The sequence below is a fragment of the Eublepharis macularius genome, chromosome 9, assembly GCF_028583425.1.
Source record: "Eublepharis macularius isolate TG4126 chromosome 9, MPM_Emac_v1.0, whole genome shotgun sequence".
NCBI lineage: Eukaryota > Metazoa > Chordata > Lepidosauria > Squamata > Eublepharidae > Eublepharis > Eublepharis macularius.
This window is the reverse complement of record NC_072798.1, coordinates 66,574,984-66,590,210: the sequence shown is the minus strand read 5'-3', so window position 1 is coordinate 66,590,210 and position 15,227 is coordinate 66,574,984. Positions and strand designations below refer to the sequence as shown.

Sequence of the window (15,227 nt, the reverse complement as noted above, 5' to 3'; positions counted from 1 at the left end):
AATGCAGCGGCACATGTTATTAAAAGAGAACCAAATAAGGCACATATAACACCGTTCTTACGCAAGCTGCATTGGTTGCCAGTGGAGTACTGGATCAGATTCAAGGTTCTGTTATTGACCTATAAGGTCCTGTGCAGACTGGGATCAGCGTATCTACGGGACCATCTCTCCCCATATATTCCCTGGAAGTCACTCGGATCAGGGGACAAACAGCTGTTGGTGGTCCCTGGCCCCAAGGAGGCCTGCGTAGCCTCAACTAGAGCCAGGGCCTTTTCGGTCCTGACTCCCACCTGGTGGAACGCTCTGTCTGCTGAAATCAGGGCCTGGCAGGACCCACTATCCTTTTGCCAGGCCTGCAAGACAGAGTTGTTCCACCAGGCATATGGTTGAGGCTGGGCCTCCACCGTCCTGAAAAAAGGGGTGTATAAAATCTTAACCCTCCCTGTGAAGGCTGTCCACCATCCTGTTTTAAATGTGTATTAATACACTCTTGTTTTAATGTAGATGATTTTTTTTAATTGTACTTTAATATGTTATCCGCCCTGAGCCTGCTCGCGGGGAGGGCGGAATAGAAATTTGAAATAAATAAATAAATACATGCATTCTCCTTCACCTGCATATTTTTCATTTTTCTTAACTGAAGTGCTTATTAATAGATATTTTGGATATCTAAGGGCCAAAGAAGATATGACATTTTTAAAGAGACAATATCCTAGATTCATGGTATCCAACTCACTGTTCTTGCAGCCTTGGAGCAGTTACATGAAACTCATTTTTAAAGCAACACATGGGGCCCAATTCAGCTCAGGATCACAGTAGCTGAGTTGGGGAAAAGGTTGGGAAGTGGCGCATGTGCTGATTAGTGTACATGCTACTTCAAAATGAAGTTGTTTCAGCTGAAGAAAATGACATGGAGCGAGGCAGCAGTCCTGAGGTGAATTGGGTCTCTGTGGTGCTTTAAAAATTGAGTTCCTTGAAGCTGCTTTATAATTGTGGGGAAAGTGCGTTGGGCCTGGGGAGCCTGGATCTGACTCCTGGTCAGAATCATCATGCCTGGTTTGGTCCTAAAATTCATCAAAAATCCTTAAATTTTCTTCTGCTGAAATGAAAGCAACAACTTCTGTTTTTAAAAAAGGCTATTTTCTAGTAAATTATTTATTGATTTTGACTATGTGCTGTGTTTGGGAAGGAAACTGTATTGGTGTCCATTTGGGGTTGTGTGTTTGGTTGCCCAATACACTCACCTATCTTCTAGAACCTATGTCTCTTTTGCATTCCCATGTAATTAGTGATCGGTTATACAGTGTTTACTATTACTAATTAGGTACACGTGCATAACCAAATTAAAGTTATGATTGTATAACTGTAGCAGCATTAGTAATGCTCTTTAGACTCAGTTATCCCTAAAGCTGTATAATTTTACCTGGCGGAGAAGTATTATGATTGTAGGTGGTTTTAAAAAGCAGTGAAGCTAAGGTGGCATGGTGTACCCTTTTGTTAGCAGAATTCATCAGGGCTATTTTTTGACTAAGAAAAGGAGCTCTGATTTGATTACAAGTGGATTAGGGTCAAAATATTTGAGAACTGCATAAAACAGGCATAATACTTTATTGTTAACTGCATAACTTGGTAGTTTTCAGAGGCTCCTACTATACTATAAAAATAAGAAAATGAAGAAATTTGAAATCTCTTTTCGAGAAACATGCAACGACTAACAGATCAAGTATAACCAGTCTTTGTGTAACTGAGCACTGGAACATGTAATCATATGGCAGTTTATTTATGGCAGTGCTGACGATTCTTGAGTAGAATAAAAAAAATACTGAAGACATTTTCTATACTGTAGAACCCTGAATGTTTCACTACTTGCCACAAGTCACATCTACATCAATTATGAATAGACTAGCAATCTGATACAAGTTTATTACAAACTACGTGGTCAGTATATTTCAGAGCTAAGTTTCTGTGGCCATTATTAAGACAGTTAATATCTGTTAGTGTATTCAAGCGCACATTCGGGAAGAAAACATTGTGATTTTACACAATGTTTCTTTATATTTGAACTGTGGGGTTCCTATACTTGAGGTTAAATTTTATGCTATTCAACATATACATAAAATTAATGGAGGAGAGGAGAATGATGTAAATGACTTTGGGTCCCTGCTCTGTACCTAATCCAGTTATTTCTAAAGTCCTAAATGGTTTGGCTCAAGGACTTAAGTCTCGACAGAGAACACTTACGAGACAAATGGTACAGGTTGTAAGAGTCTCTTCATTTTGTCTTGTGTCTTGCCCACTAGCTGACATGCCTGATAAGACAAGACTGATGTCTTTTCCCATATCAGGCCTATAAAATCTGGTTTGCAACCTATCTCTGGAATTGTTGATCCCTAGTTGTCCTGCTATAGGTGTCTCATGAATTACCTGACACAAATTGCCTATATTTGAAAAGTTATCTCATCCCATAAAGTGACAGCCTCATCAACTGTTTTTAACTTTTTATTCCTTAAAACCCATCTAAGTTGTGTGAGAACTTGTCTGTAAAACTGTTCTAAGCCTATTAATTGCTTCAATTCCTCAAATATCTGTATTTTACTTCCCTCAACCCGTCTGTTTATGGCTCTGACCAAATGACAGCTTAGCTAAGGGTATGTTTAGCGCTGCTTTCTTTTCACTTCCCTGAAAGCTTTTCTACTTTGTTCAGCAGTCAGCCCAAATTTAAGTCTGACCTCTCTTAAAAAGCAAATAATTTGAAGTTTTCTTATCCCTTGTCTCTGAGTATACTTCACTCAGTCCTCCACAAATCTGTGGGCACAAATAAACCATTCTGTTCTCATCTGGGACCCCAAAATCTCGACATGTTCATTCAAAACTGAAGAGAAATGTCTCCATGTCATCCCCTTTCTAAAAACGTATCCTCTCAGCTTCTCTCTCTCTGTTCTGCGGTGCCCTCTCAGCTTCCCCCTCTCTCTCCTGCTGTTCCATTTTAGCTAATTATGTCTGCCTGAATTTTGACTAACTGAACCTGTTGCTCTTTTTCTGCTTCAATTCTGGCTTTTTCTTTATCTACTTCAATTCTTGCCAATTCAATTTTAATTCTCATTATTTCTACCACCTGACTAGAATTCTCCTCAGTGGATGTTTCCTTTCCTCACCTTCATGTGCCTCTCTCGGTCTACATGGTGGCACCATTTCTGATTGGAATTTTATGATAGTTCCTAACACATTTATAAAATATTTTCTTAGTTCAGTTTATATTTGTGGTGGTACGAACTGGTTGTAGGTTTCACTTTCATATCTCATTTCTGCCACCAATTATGATGTTCCCTCATCCTTAAATGGCAGAAATGGCACCAGAGGCATTTTTAAAATTCAAAAATAACTAGTTTATTCTGGAAGCGAAGGTCAGGTGAAATTAGGGGTTGAAAATTTATAAAGTAATTCAACAAATATATCTCTAAGGTAAAATCAGAACATGCACAGATTTCTTAGGTTCTCCACAGATACTTAAATGCTTATATATTGAGACTTTTCTTCCCTTGGTTTCCCCCAAACTCTCTAATATGCTTTCTTTTAGTATTCTCTGTCACCTTTAGAGTTAGGAATGCTGGTACCCACTTTCTAGTACCCCAGTCCCTTTCTCTCCAAACACCAGTGCTTTCCTTCAGTCATTAACTGAACCTGAAGGTCTCCACATGCAGTTTCCAACCATACCGGACCAGAGATCAATTTCCAGAGTTACCTCCCTGTTTAACTGGGTAGGGAAAATCTCTTCTTAAAACATCTATCCCTTTTTCCTGGCCTGTTTGGGAGTCTGCACTCCCCAGACCTCCTTGTCAACTTTCCTCAGTTCTGTCTGTGTTAAAACTGCTGTCTCTGTTAGGAATCCATCCCTCAACTCTTCACACTGGATTTCACTCTCTGCTAGGACTGAAAAAGATCCTCCTCTTTTCAGCTCACGCTACCCAATCAGATTCCTTGGGATAGCCTGCCATTCAAAGCTCTTTGATTCTGTGAAGGATTAACCCTTAATCATCCTGCAGCAGTGTTTACAGCACTTTCAGGCTTTTTCAAACATGCAGTCTGTCATAGATGGTAACCAAATAATTAAACTAAATGAATAGTATACACAGTGCTCTGGCATTCAAATTGAGGCAACATGTGTGACCTGGATAGTCATATGCAAGCTCACACATTTTTAAAATTGATAGCATTATATAAAGCTTACAGGCATTCATAAAAGTTCTTAAAATTGAAAAAAATGAAATTTCCAACTCTATTTTAAGAACTTTTATGTCCAAACCAAACTGAAAATAAAGTCCAAACCAAACTGAAAATAAAGTAGATTCATCTGTTTGAAAAAAATGAAATTTCCAACTCTAACAGATGAATCTACTTTATTTTCAGTTTGGTTTGGACTGGATTTTGTTTTCTACTCATTTACAATGATCAAAATTATTAAATTTTATTGGGGGAGCTGACCAAGGGAATCTGAGCAGAGCCCTGTCATGGGCTGCTTGGGACCCTCCCCCCTGAAACAGTCGTGCCGAGCAGGGCTTCCTGGCCAACTGCCTCTATGGCAAGCATGGGCCACACCAGCTTATGGCCTCCCCGGCCAGCCTCAACCACAGAGGGTAGCATTAGAGGAGTGTGGGTGAGGAGAGAGGGGAGGCAGTAGTGAATGAGCAAGCCAGAGCAGCTGCCTCCCCAGTTGCTCCTTCTTACCTGTTGGTGCGCTCTCATCCCTCCCTGAACCAGGATTCAGGAGATGGGTCAACTGCAAGGGGACTTGGTTGGTAGTTGTTAGACATTCTGGCCGTCATACTCATCCCATACGTGAGTGCAAGGCATGAACTGGATCTCATAGTTCCGCCCCGTGTAGGGGGGATTAGGGAGGTTATGCTGGCATAAATCCATGATACTCCAGCGTAACTCCTGGTTGGTTCCCTGAGTGCTTTCACCCCCCCCCCTTCCAGATTGCAGTGTTAATGATTGAGAAACTTTGCAAATAATTGTGTATGTGTGCACGTATGCGTGCACCATTTGGATCATGGCAGTGATCTTACATAACTAGACTATGTTTGGCAGAAGTGATTTCTGCAACTTCGGAAAGAAAAAGATTTTTACTTTAAAGTTAGTTCATTTAATTAAAGTGAAATAATTATTTTCATACTAGTCAACCTGAGTAGTAGCTTTTGATCTAATTATTGTCTCTTCTTTACAGGCTGCTGAATCAGGAATAATAAAAGTTAAGACAATAGCTGCCCGAAATACTGATATCTTGGCAGGTAATTATTTGCAACAAGAATTAAACCTGAAAGCATATTTTATATTGAGTTATTTAAAACAAATATTAATGAATTATTTTATACAAGATATTGCTTTTAGAACCCCCAAAAAGATAAAATGTTACACTGAAAACACAAATCTGGGTGTTACATCTCTATCCACTGAACAATGGGACATAGTGTACCACCAGTCTGATTTATAGTTAAAAAGATGGAAATTCTCAAATACAAAGTAAGCTGAGTTACAGAACTTTAAGAGAGCCACTTTGGTGTAGTGGTTAAGAGCGGTAGGACTCTAATCTGGAAAGCCGTGCTTGATTTCCCACTCCTCCGCTTGAAGCCATCTGGGTGACCTTGGGTCAGTCACAGCTCTTTTGCAGCTTTCTCAGCCCCACCTACCTCACAGGGTGAATGTTGTGAGGATAATCATAACACACTTTGTAAATCGCTCTGAGTGAGCGTTAAGTTATCTTGAAGGGTGGTGTATAATTGAAATGTTATTTTTAAAAATTTCTTGGTGCTGAATGTTTGACTTATGTACACCTAAAACATACTTTATGTTTTTTTTCTTTTGGCCATGTTACATTTTGTCAAAAATTATCCAATATTAATAAGTCTTGCCTTAACTTGTTTGAAAATTTTATTATATATGCATATGTTGTGGGATTTCAGTGTTCCTGTTTAAATTATTCATAGATGGAAGAGTAGCATGGCTATTCACTGATGTAAGATTTCTGTGTGGAATGTCTTTTTAAAAGAAAAGTGGCAGTTACTCCTCAGTACTGAGGAGGCAGTTGAGTTGTAGCAGAAGCAGTAACCTGGGGAAATGGATCCCAAGAAGAGATGAAGTACCAAAAAGATTGTATTGTCGAAGGCTTTCACGGCCGGAGAACGATGGTTGTTGTGGGTTTTCCGGGCTGTATTGCCGTGGTCTTGGCATTGTAGTTCCTGACGTTTCGCCAGCAGCTGTGGCTGGCATCTTCAGAGGTGTAGCACCAAAAGACAGGCTTTTGGTGCTACACCTCTGAAGATGCCAGCCACAGCTGCTGGCGAAACGTCAGGAACTACAATGCCAAGACCACGGCAATACAGCCCGGAAAACCCACAACAACTACCAAAAAGATTATTTATTTATTTATTGAAGTGGAGGGGGATGGGTTGCATAGTCCTGAAATAGTGTAATAGCATAATACTCGACCGTCTTTTTGACTATACGCTCTAATATAACTAATGTAATTGAATTATATTCTTTTTTAAAAGAGAAGGAGAGAGAGAGAGAGAACATTTTAAATCAAACCCCTTCACCTTAAGAGAAGGCTTAAGGAACTTACCGTTTTTGTATTTTTACAAAAAAAAAATATTACAAAATTAATTAAAAGGGCATTAATTAATTTATAAGTAAGACTGTCTCCAAAACTTTTATGGCATGTGAGCAATGCAGACATCCAGTTTGACACTCTGTGTTCACATGCAAGTTTTTCCCATGCATCTACACTACAGTACACTACACTATACAAAGGAAGTTCTCTTCCTTTGTATATTTAAGGTACAATGCTGAATGTATTTTTTTGGAGGTAGAAATTAATGATATTGAACGTCCTTTAGTGCTGTCCTAGTGAAATCAAATTGTATATTATATAGGTACTTAATGCTATATTAATGACTCATATCTGTTGCAGAATAAAGCATGTAATAGTGATGTGGAAGAAGGAGAAGCAAAGGCAAATGGCACTCAGGGACATAATAGAAATGGTAGTAATGATAAGGTGAGAGATTCTTTCCAAGTATCTCTCCAGACCTATGGCACAGGAACTTGCTATTTAAGGAGAAAAAAGTCAAAAGTCCAACTGGTCTTGCCAACACTTTTGTATACATCTAATGTACCTTGCATATAACATACTTGGAATGGAATAATGTCTGCAGCTACAATCAGCAGAAGTGCATACGGAATTCCAAGGCAGACCTGAGCGTGACAGGGCACAGTGCTCAGGGTACACAACACAAATGCCACACCAGCATATCATGATTTGGTCAGAGATTCTTACTTAAATTATAGTGTCAGAATAAACAAAGCAAAAGATGCCTTTTATTCCTGGGCTTTTGATGTTGTGTACAGTGGTGTCTCATTTAGATTTCAAGAAATCTAAATTTTTCTATACACTCTAACATAGACAGCTCATGTGATTGAATTATTTTCCTTTCCTGAAAAAAGGGGGATCCAGATGAGCTAATTGGTATGTTTCCTGATTGGCTATAGTTGAAAAGGAAGGTGTTCCCATCTTCTGGGAAACTTTCATACAAGAGACAGACGAGAACATTGAGGCAGGGAGGGGGTGAGGCATGTTAGAGGTCATTGCACCTCAAGCTGAGGTTTTCAGAGCAAATTCCAGCTGGCTTCTATTGGGTGAGTTTGAATGAAGAACTTTTAGTCAAGACTGCTAGTGTGTGTCTGTCTTTAACTGGCAGATAAAATGTATCTTGTTAGGGCTGAGAGATCCCACTCCCAATTAAACTGGGGCTAGGCAACAGGAGAGGCTTGCTTGTACCTGGCTGCCTTTGTTCCCAGTGAGCGTGATGCAGTTATACTGAATAATGCCTTCTGTACTGACTCTTGACCTTTTTATTGTAAATGGTCTGAAACTTGCTTTTGGGGCCTCTTGGCAGAAAAGAACCAGTCTCTGTGCCAAGATGGAGAGGGAAAGAGAGACGCCTACTAAATGGGGACTTGGTGACAAGAGCTGAGAATTTGATGTTCCCCATTCTCCTCTTCCAGGAAAAGTGTGAGGAGGACTCTCCCAGGCTTCTACTGAATCTAAAGCAAGCTTTAAAGTAGTTGACTCCTTGCAAGTTTCCCTATGGCTCAGTGGAAGATCCTAACTAACCTTTACTGGTTTAGAATATGTGCAGCGGAATGCCTTTCTTCTTCCAGGTTGAAGATGAACTGCAGCATTTTGTTCTGGGGGTTCCTTTCATTGCAGATGTAACAAACATTAACAGAGTGCTGAAAAGATAGCATGACATGAATGTTAATTGCCTTTGTGTAATGTGTAGAAAAGCAGCGAGGAGTAATTAACTTAATGAACATGTAACAATTTTATAGTAGTCATTGCAGTAGATAAGCTGATAGTGACAGATTATTTTAGTGAGAAGGAAACAACTGCATGTAATGCTGTCACAAACAAACTTTGTTGTGTTCATGATAAGTTTGAACATGATATATTCTCATTCTTGTACTCCCCTACCATGTATTGCTGAAGTTGAAGACTTCCTGATTTGGAAAGTTTGATCTAACTGCAGACTTTTCTGACCTCCTAATTCAAGTGCTTGGAGTTCATTTGTTACCCCCAAACCAGGATTCTAAACCATGATTTAACAGTAGTCTGACATCCCCAGTTTACAGGCAAGAAGTAGATTCCAGCACCCAAAGACTTCCTAAACCAAGAAGTCAAAAATACCTCCAGTCTTGGCTTTGCATACGAGTGAGCAGAAAGGAGAGAACAAAATGGAAGAGGAGCATGCAAGCATAAGAATAAAGCAAGCTAGAGATCTTTATAAACCAATCAAATTTGGGTGTAGCATATGAATAGAGACTAACTTCAGTTGGTTCAAGACGGAGGACGAGTCATAAAATTTTAGCAGTCTAATCATATGCATGATTGCTCATAAAAAAACTTGCAATCAAATGAGGTTTACACCTAGATAAATATGCTTAAGATTGAAGACTATAGTATTTCACTGGCCTTTGCTGAAATTCTCCGTAAAGATAATGACAAACTTATTTTTAATTAGTTGCATGGTTTAAACTATTAATAATCTACAGAAATAGTAAAAGCTCCATCATTTATTTATTTGAAAATTTATATGCTGCTTTTCACCCAAAACAGCAAATATTAGACCACCATCAAATTTTTACTATGATTAGAATTTGGTATCTGTTATGGCATAATTTTTATATATGATGTGGAGATGGTTTTGAAATCTACTAATGTTATAAAAGAACACATATTGTTACTCTAAAATATTTTTATTTTATCACTTCTACTTTATATGCTTCATTTTCCTTTTGTTTTTATTGCTGTCATGATTGCTGACATGTGGGAAAGCTATGACAGGTAATGTCAGCTAAACATCCAAACACTCTCTCCCACTAAGACATCTAGTCAAAGAAGCATTTCATTTTCTCCTTTTGAAGGAACTAGAATGATTTTAGTGTTTTAGAAGCCAAGGTTGAACTAATATTATACTGGATAAGCTTTATAACTAACCCAATCAGGATGCTAATCTTGAGACATTTCAGTGTTTTAAAAAACAACTGTGGCCCTATTTCTTCCAGTGTTTTAGCATTATGAATGACATGGCATAATTAGGCGTCAAAGGTAATAGATTAGTTGGAATGGCTTGCTGGTGTTGCATTTTTGTTGGAGGGCAGCGTCAGTCCGTGCATCTTCCGCAGGCTGGTGGGGGAACCCCAATCAACTGTGCAGCAGAGGGAAGAGGGAGCCAGAGCAGGCTGCAGCTTCCGAACAGTCTTCAAGAAGAGTACATTGTAGTAGTCCTGTTGAGATGTTACTAAGGCATGGGTCACTGTGGCTAGATCTAACCAAACTAGGAATAGGTGCATCTGATACGTCAGCCGAAGCTGGGAAAACATGCTCTGAGCCACTGCAGCCACCTGTTTTTCTAAGGTGACCGCTGTGTCAAGCAGGGCTCTTAAGCTGCAAACCTGACTTCTCAAGGGGAGTATAACCCCATTCAAGATAAGAGAAATCTCATGTCACTGATCAGACTTTCTGCTAAATAAGAGAAGTGTCTCATCAGGATTAAGCATCAGCTTGTTCATCCCCATCCAGCCCGCATCAAGTACCAATTCAGAACATAAACAGTATCCTTGGAGTTATAGTGCTGGTGGCGAGCCACAGCAGGTGCAGCGACACCAAAAATGTGCTGGTCCCTGGGGTGGTGATGGCAGTGAAGGGATCTTGCAGGGAGGTGGAATCTCATTCCTCCTGGCTTTACTTCTTCCCCTGCCACTCACCCTGTTTCTCTTTTCCCCTTCCCACTCACTTTTTCCTATTTCTTTTGCACCTCTTCGCTGTTACACGGCTCTCTGCCCAACCTTTCCCTGTCACCGTTTTATTCCACTTGCCTTTTCCCTCTTACCCTTGCAGCCCCTTCCATCCAAGCTGTGCATAATTCTGAGATCCCAAGAGAACCTTCCTAGGAGTAGGCCTCATTGAATAACATGGGACTTACTTCTGAGTGGGTCTGCTTAGGATTGTTCGCTATGAGTCTTTTGTCCTCCCTCCACAGTTTATCATTGTGCATTTATTCCCACAAGTACTAATCCAGAGCAATAGAGCATCTCCATGAAGTACAGAATGATAATAGCCTGACTGTGGTCATCTAGTACAATGCAGCAGAGAAGAGAACATACTTCTATTGTATTGCAAATAATAAATAGTTTTTAAAATTTATGTATTTACTTTTAATTCTTTTGCATCTATCTCCATTATTTCTCATTTGTGAGCTATTCTTAACATTGGACTCAGTTACTCAATTTGTGTGATACTTGGATCTCTAGCAATGGCTCACAAGTGAGTAATGATTACTTTCACCATCCCATATTGTTTATACATAATGTCTAAATCTGACAATATTGCTTCTGAATGTGAAGTTTCAAGTTTTAGTTGTCATGGTGGGATTCTATAGGTGAAGGTTGTTAATTATTCTTAACCCATGGTAAAAATTGCTAGAATGTTTAGTAGAAGGGTTAGAATCTATCACTTCAACTTTCAGCTTCTTTGGCACTGTAGAATAAAATCTGTGTTGAAGCAAGTACATTTATTAGATTTCAGGGGGAAGGAGGTGCAGGGCATCAAATTTCCTGTCCAATAATCCCCAGAATCCTGGATTCTAGCACCTGAAACATATGGCCAGTGGGCCATCCTGCTCACTGCAATCTACTCTTGTGGGCAGTATCTCCCCAAGATCCCACTGATAAATCTTTCTTTCCCCCACTGCTTGAAGTCCGTGGCACATAGAAAGGAAACTGAAAGAAGTCAAAGGAAGGTGAATGAATGGAATGAGTTAATATGAACAAGGCGGTAAGGAGGGGCTGGATAAGTGAGGTGGTTTGAAGAAAAAGTGCTGTGCTGCCTGGCAGGTCAAAGAAGGTTAAGACAGCTTTGTTTTTTTCACTGTCTTTTGGTGTTTTCAAAGTATGCCTGTCCTTACATAAAAAGCTGAAATTCATTCAGTAAAAAAATTATATTTAGGGTATATTGGACATCACAGTGCCTTCTTAGTAAAGGATTAAATACAGTGTCCAATTGTTGGCATTGCATTTTACAGATGAGTCTCTTAAGCATATATTTTGGTCGTGTCCAGTTATTTGGTTCTTTGGGGAGGAAGTTATTATTACTCTTATTTTGTATTAAAATGCTCATTGCTTTTGAGAATGTTGGTGTGCTTGTTTGCCTGTCTCATGAAACCTAACAGATGGTCAACGGAAATGAACCCTCCATGCCCTTACAGTTGCAAAAAGGCTTATACTACAGCATTGGACAAAAGCCCACTTTTCATAATTCATTGGATTGAGGACTTCATAAGATTACCAACATTTGAACATACTGCATATAGACAATTGCGTATGGACTTATTTTTAGATATCTGGAGACCTTTTATAGAAGCTTATAGAGAGAATTGCCAGCCACTATTGCTTTTTTGTTGTTCTTATGTATTTTGTACGTAACATTGTAGTGGTTGTGTTACGACTGAAGAGGTGTTTATTAGTTAAATTTGTGAACTACTGATGTTTTGTTTTATTTTCTCTGTTTAAAAGCTTTGAAGGAGAACAGCTCAGAGGTCGTGCAGCCTTTTCTAATGGGTTGTGGAACAAAGGAACCAAAGATAACTCAGCTGTGTTTAGCAGCTATACAGAGACTCATGTCTCATGAAGTTGTTTCGGAGGTAAGATGGGATAGTCAACTGATACTATGAAAATATTGCCTAGCAATTTGCGTATCTCAGTAATTGAATACTTTAACCAAGATTTGTGTAGGGCTACTGTTGACATTTAAGCACAGCAATATACTTCTGATACCCTATTTTGAATTTTAAGTTGCTGTTTAAGTCCCTGGGTAACCTGAGAATTACAGGGCAATCCAGTGTTGGTAGTTTTGCAGTTTCCTCGGTGGGGTATAGATTGTACCTTTGTCTGCCTGGAATATATGTAAAAAATTCTATATGGTTTGGGACCAACATATTCAAATGACAATCTGTTCCTCTTTATGAACCTACCCAACCATTGCAGTCATCTTCAGAGCCCTGCTTTGAGTGTCCCCACCTTCAGAGATCAGGTGGATAGCAAACCAGGAGAGGACCTTCTCAGGCATGGCACCAAAATTCTTGTTTTAAATTATTTTAATTATGCATTTATATGTTGGTTTTGATTATAATTATAATTTAGTTTATATTATATTATATATAATTATAATTTAGTTTATATGTGTTACAATTGTTAGCCACCTTGGAGGCCCTGTGAGAGCAAAAAGGTGGGGGGAAATCTTGTTAATAAATAAAAGAGAAGTTTAAATACTGTTCTAAGAAACTGCTATCCTTTAACAATTCATAGCTAATACTTTTGCAAAATTAATGTCTATTCATTATTTTATGTTGTTTAAAGCTTAAGGTTGCAAAAGCCTATTTAATTAATTAATTAATTAATTAATTAATTAATTAATTCAGCTTGTAACCCTCTTCCTGCAAGTTGGCTCAGGGCAGCTTATAACAAGAATATACAATTAAAAACATCATAACAGCATAACTAGAATCATGGGGTTGGAAAGGACCTCTACGATCATCTAGTCCAACCCCCTGCACAGTGCAGGAAATTCACAAATACCCCCCCCCACATACACACACACCGACACACAGTGACCTTTACTCCATGCCCAGTAGATGGCAAGACACCATCAGGATCCCTAGCCAAACTGGCCTGGGGAAAATTGCTACCTGACCCCAAGGTGGCGGTTGGCCTTACACTGGGCATGTAAGAAGGGGTCATGAGAACTAAGTACTGATGTAACCCTTCCTGCCCTCCGTCTCATAATCTGCCTAGGTTCACCGAATAAGCAGAATAGTTTTTATACAACTAGCATGCCTGTCTTTAAAACTTCAAGCAGTATGGTGGTTTCTTCTCATGATTAATAATAACATTTAGAATAGTTCAACAGGTAAAGTCATACGTTTAACCTTTGGCCAGACTACATGTGTTATGTGTAGAGGCAGCCTACCATGCTTAAACACCTGGGAACTGGTCCTTCCTGCTGTTTCCCTTTTGTGTGAATATCCCTCTTATGTTTCAGGCTTCAGAGCTATTAGTCAGCATTCTGATAGCCAATAGGGTGCAATGGATAGAGTGTGGTGCTTAGATCGGACACTTTTTGCTATAAATCCCATTCGTTGACTTCAAGCCAATTACTCTTTCTCAGGTTAGCTACTTTGTATAGTATTGTATGGAGGGTTGTGGGAGGGGAAGAACCATGTATGCTGTCCATGAGCTCTTATCAGTCACATTCAAATATGTAATTTTATAGTTTACAACAAAAAAAGGGGAGTGAAAAACAACAACCCTGCAAACCAAGGGTAATCAAAGAGGTTGGTACAACAGAAATAAATATATATCAAATCATTAAAAATAACTAAAAATATAAATTAAAATCACTGGTATAAAGTTTAATAGGAATATATAGATTAGATTAAAAGCATCATATGGTTGTACTTATATAGGGTTGCCAGGTCCCCTCCCCCCCAGCAGGAGGGTGGGGACCTAGCACTTACCTTCCTGGTGCTCCTGGGATCCTCCTTGTGTGCGTATGGCTGAGCAAAGCTGAAGAGTGTGCGTGTTTCACAGTAGGCTGATTTGGGCCCCAAATTTCCCCAATTCTGCTCATTTGGGTCCAAATCAGCCTGCTGCAAGGCATGGGAGCTTTCTTAGGGCAATGCAATGATGTTATCATGTTAGCCCCAGGAATGTGCCCAGGAGGTCTGTTCCCCACCTTTCCCCCCGCCGGCCAGATAAGTGGTGGGGAGAGGGGCGGAAGATGGGAGCAGGGGATCCATCGCCCTCACCAGGGGAATGGGATCCCTATACATATACATACTAAAATCTTATCTTTACATAAAATAAAATCATTAATATACAGGTATAATAGTACAACTAATAGCCATACGTACAAAACCAATAAAACCAGACATGTTTCAGTCCAAAGGCCATCCTCAGTGGTACATAAATATCAAAGGCAGAACCCCATCAGTAAAATGCATAAATAAAACATACATGACCTAGCACATACTGAACCTGAAATAGAAAAAAAAAAGATTGGAGGTAAACCAAAAATGTATAATGGTTAATATCAGGATGGTGAGTGAAAAACCAATATCAAACAAATATGTTTTAATAAAAATTACGCTTAGGTGAAATTAAAATAACATGGAATTAATTCCTTAGAATTCTACCCTGAGTAACATGAAAAGAAGTCAGGGCACTGAAAGTTCTAAACCGAATCAGAAAATGCAATAATATGTTAAGACGAAAGTCCACCTTTAAACCCCACACCCCATGAAAAACCCTAGAATATTAGTGTTTCAAGACCTTGTTTTGAAGGAGATAGATAAACTACGGTTTTCAAGGCCACTGGTTTGGCACATATGTATTCTTATTAAACTTAATATGGGTGTTTTTAATTTATAGTTTTAGTTATTTTCAACTGTTTGATATATATTAATTTTACAGTGCAACCATGATTAAAAGTTGGTATACAAGCTGAGGTTTAAGCATTCTTTGATTAGCATTAATTTCAGTGTAGATATAACACAAATCATGTTTAGCTGAATGGGGATGCCTGCAGAGTGTTGCCAGATTGCATTAAAAAATAA

The 15,227-nt window shown here is 39.0% G+C and overlaps 1 protein-coding gene across 2 annotated transcripts in view; it reads left to right on the top strand.

Annotated features, from left to right (window-relative positions):
- The window catches only part of MON2 (MON2 homolog, regulator of endosome-to-Golgi trafficking), an 80,754-nt gene that overhangs the window by 4,924 nt on the left and 60,603 nt on the right, over positions 1–15,227 (top strand). For both annotated transcript variants that reach the window (XM_054988031.1, XM_054988030.1), the window contains exons 2-3: positions 5,225–5,288; positions 12,130–12,257. In XM_054988031.1, the coding sequence (XP_054844006.1) occupies positions 5,225–5,288; positions 12,130–12,257 (192 nt within the window). The remainder of the gene's footprint in view (positions 1–5,224; positions 5,289–12,129; positions 12,258–15,227) is intronic.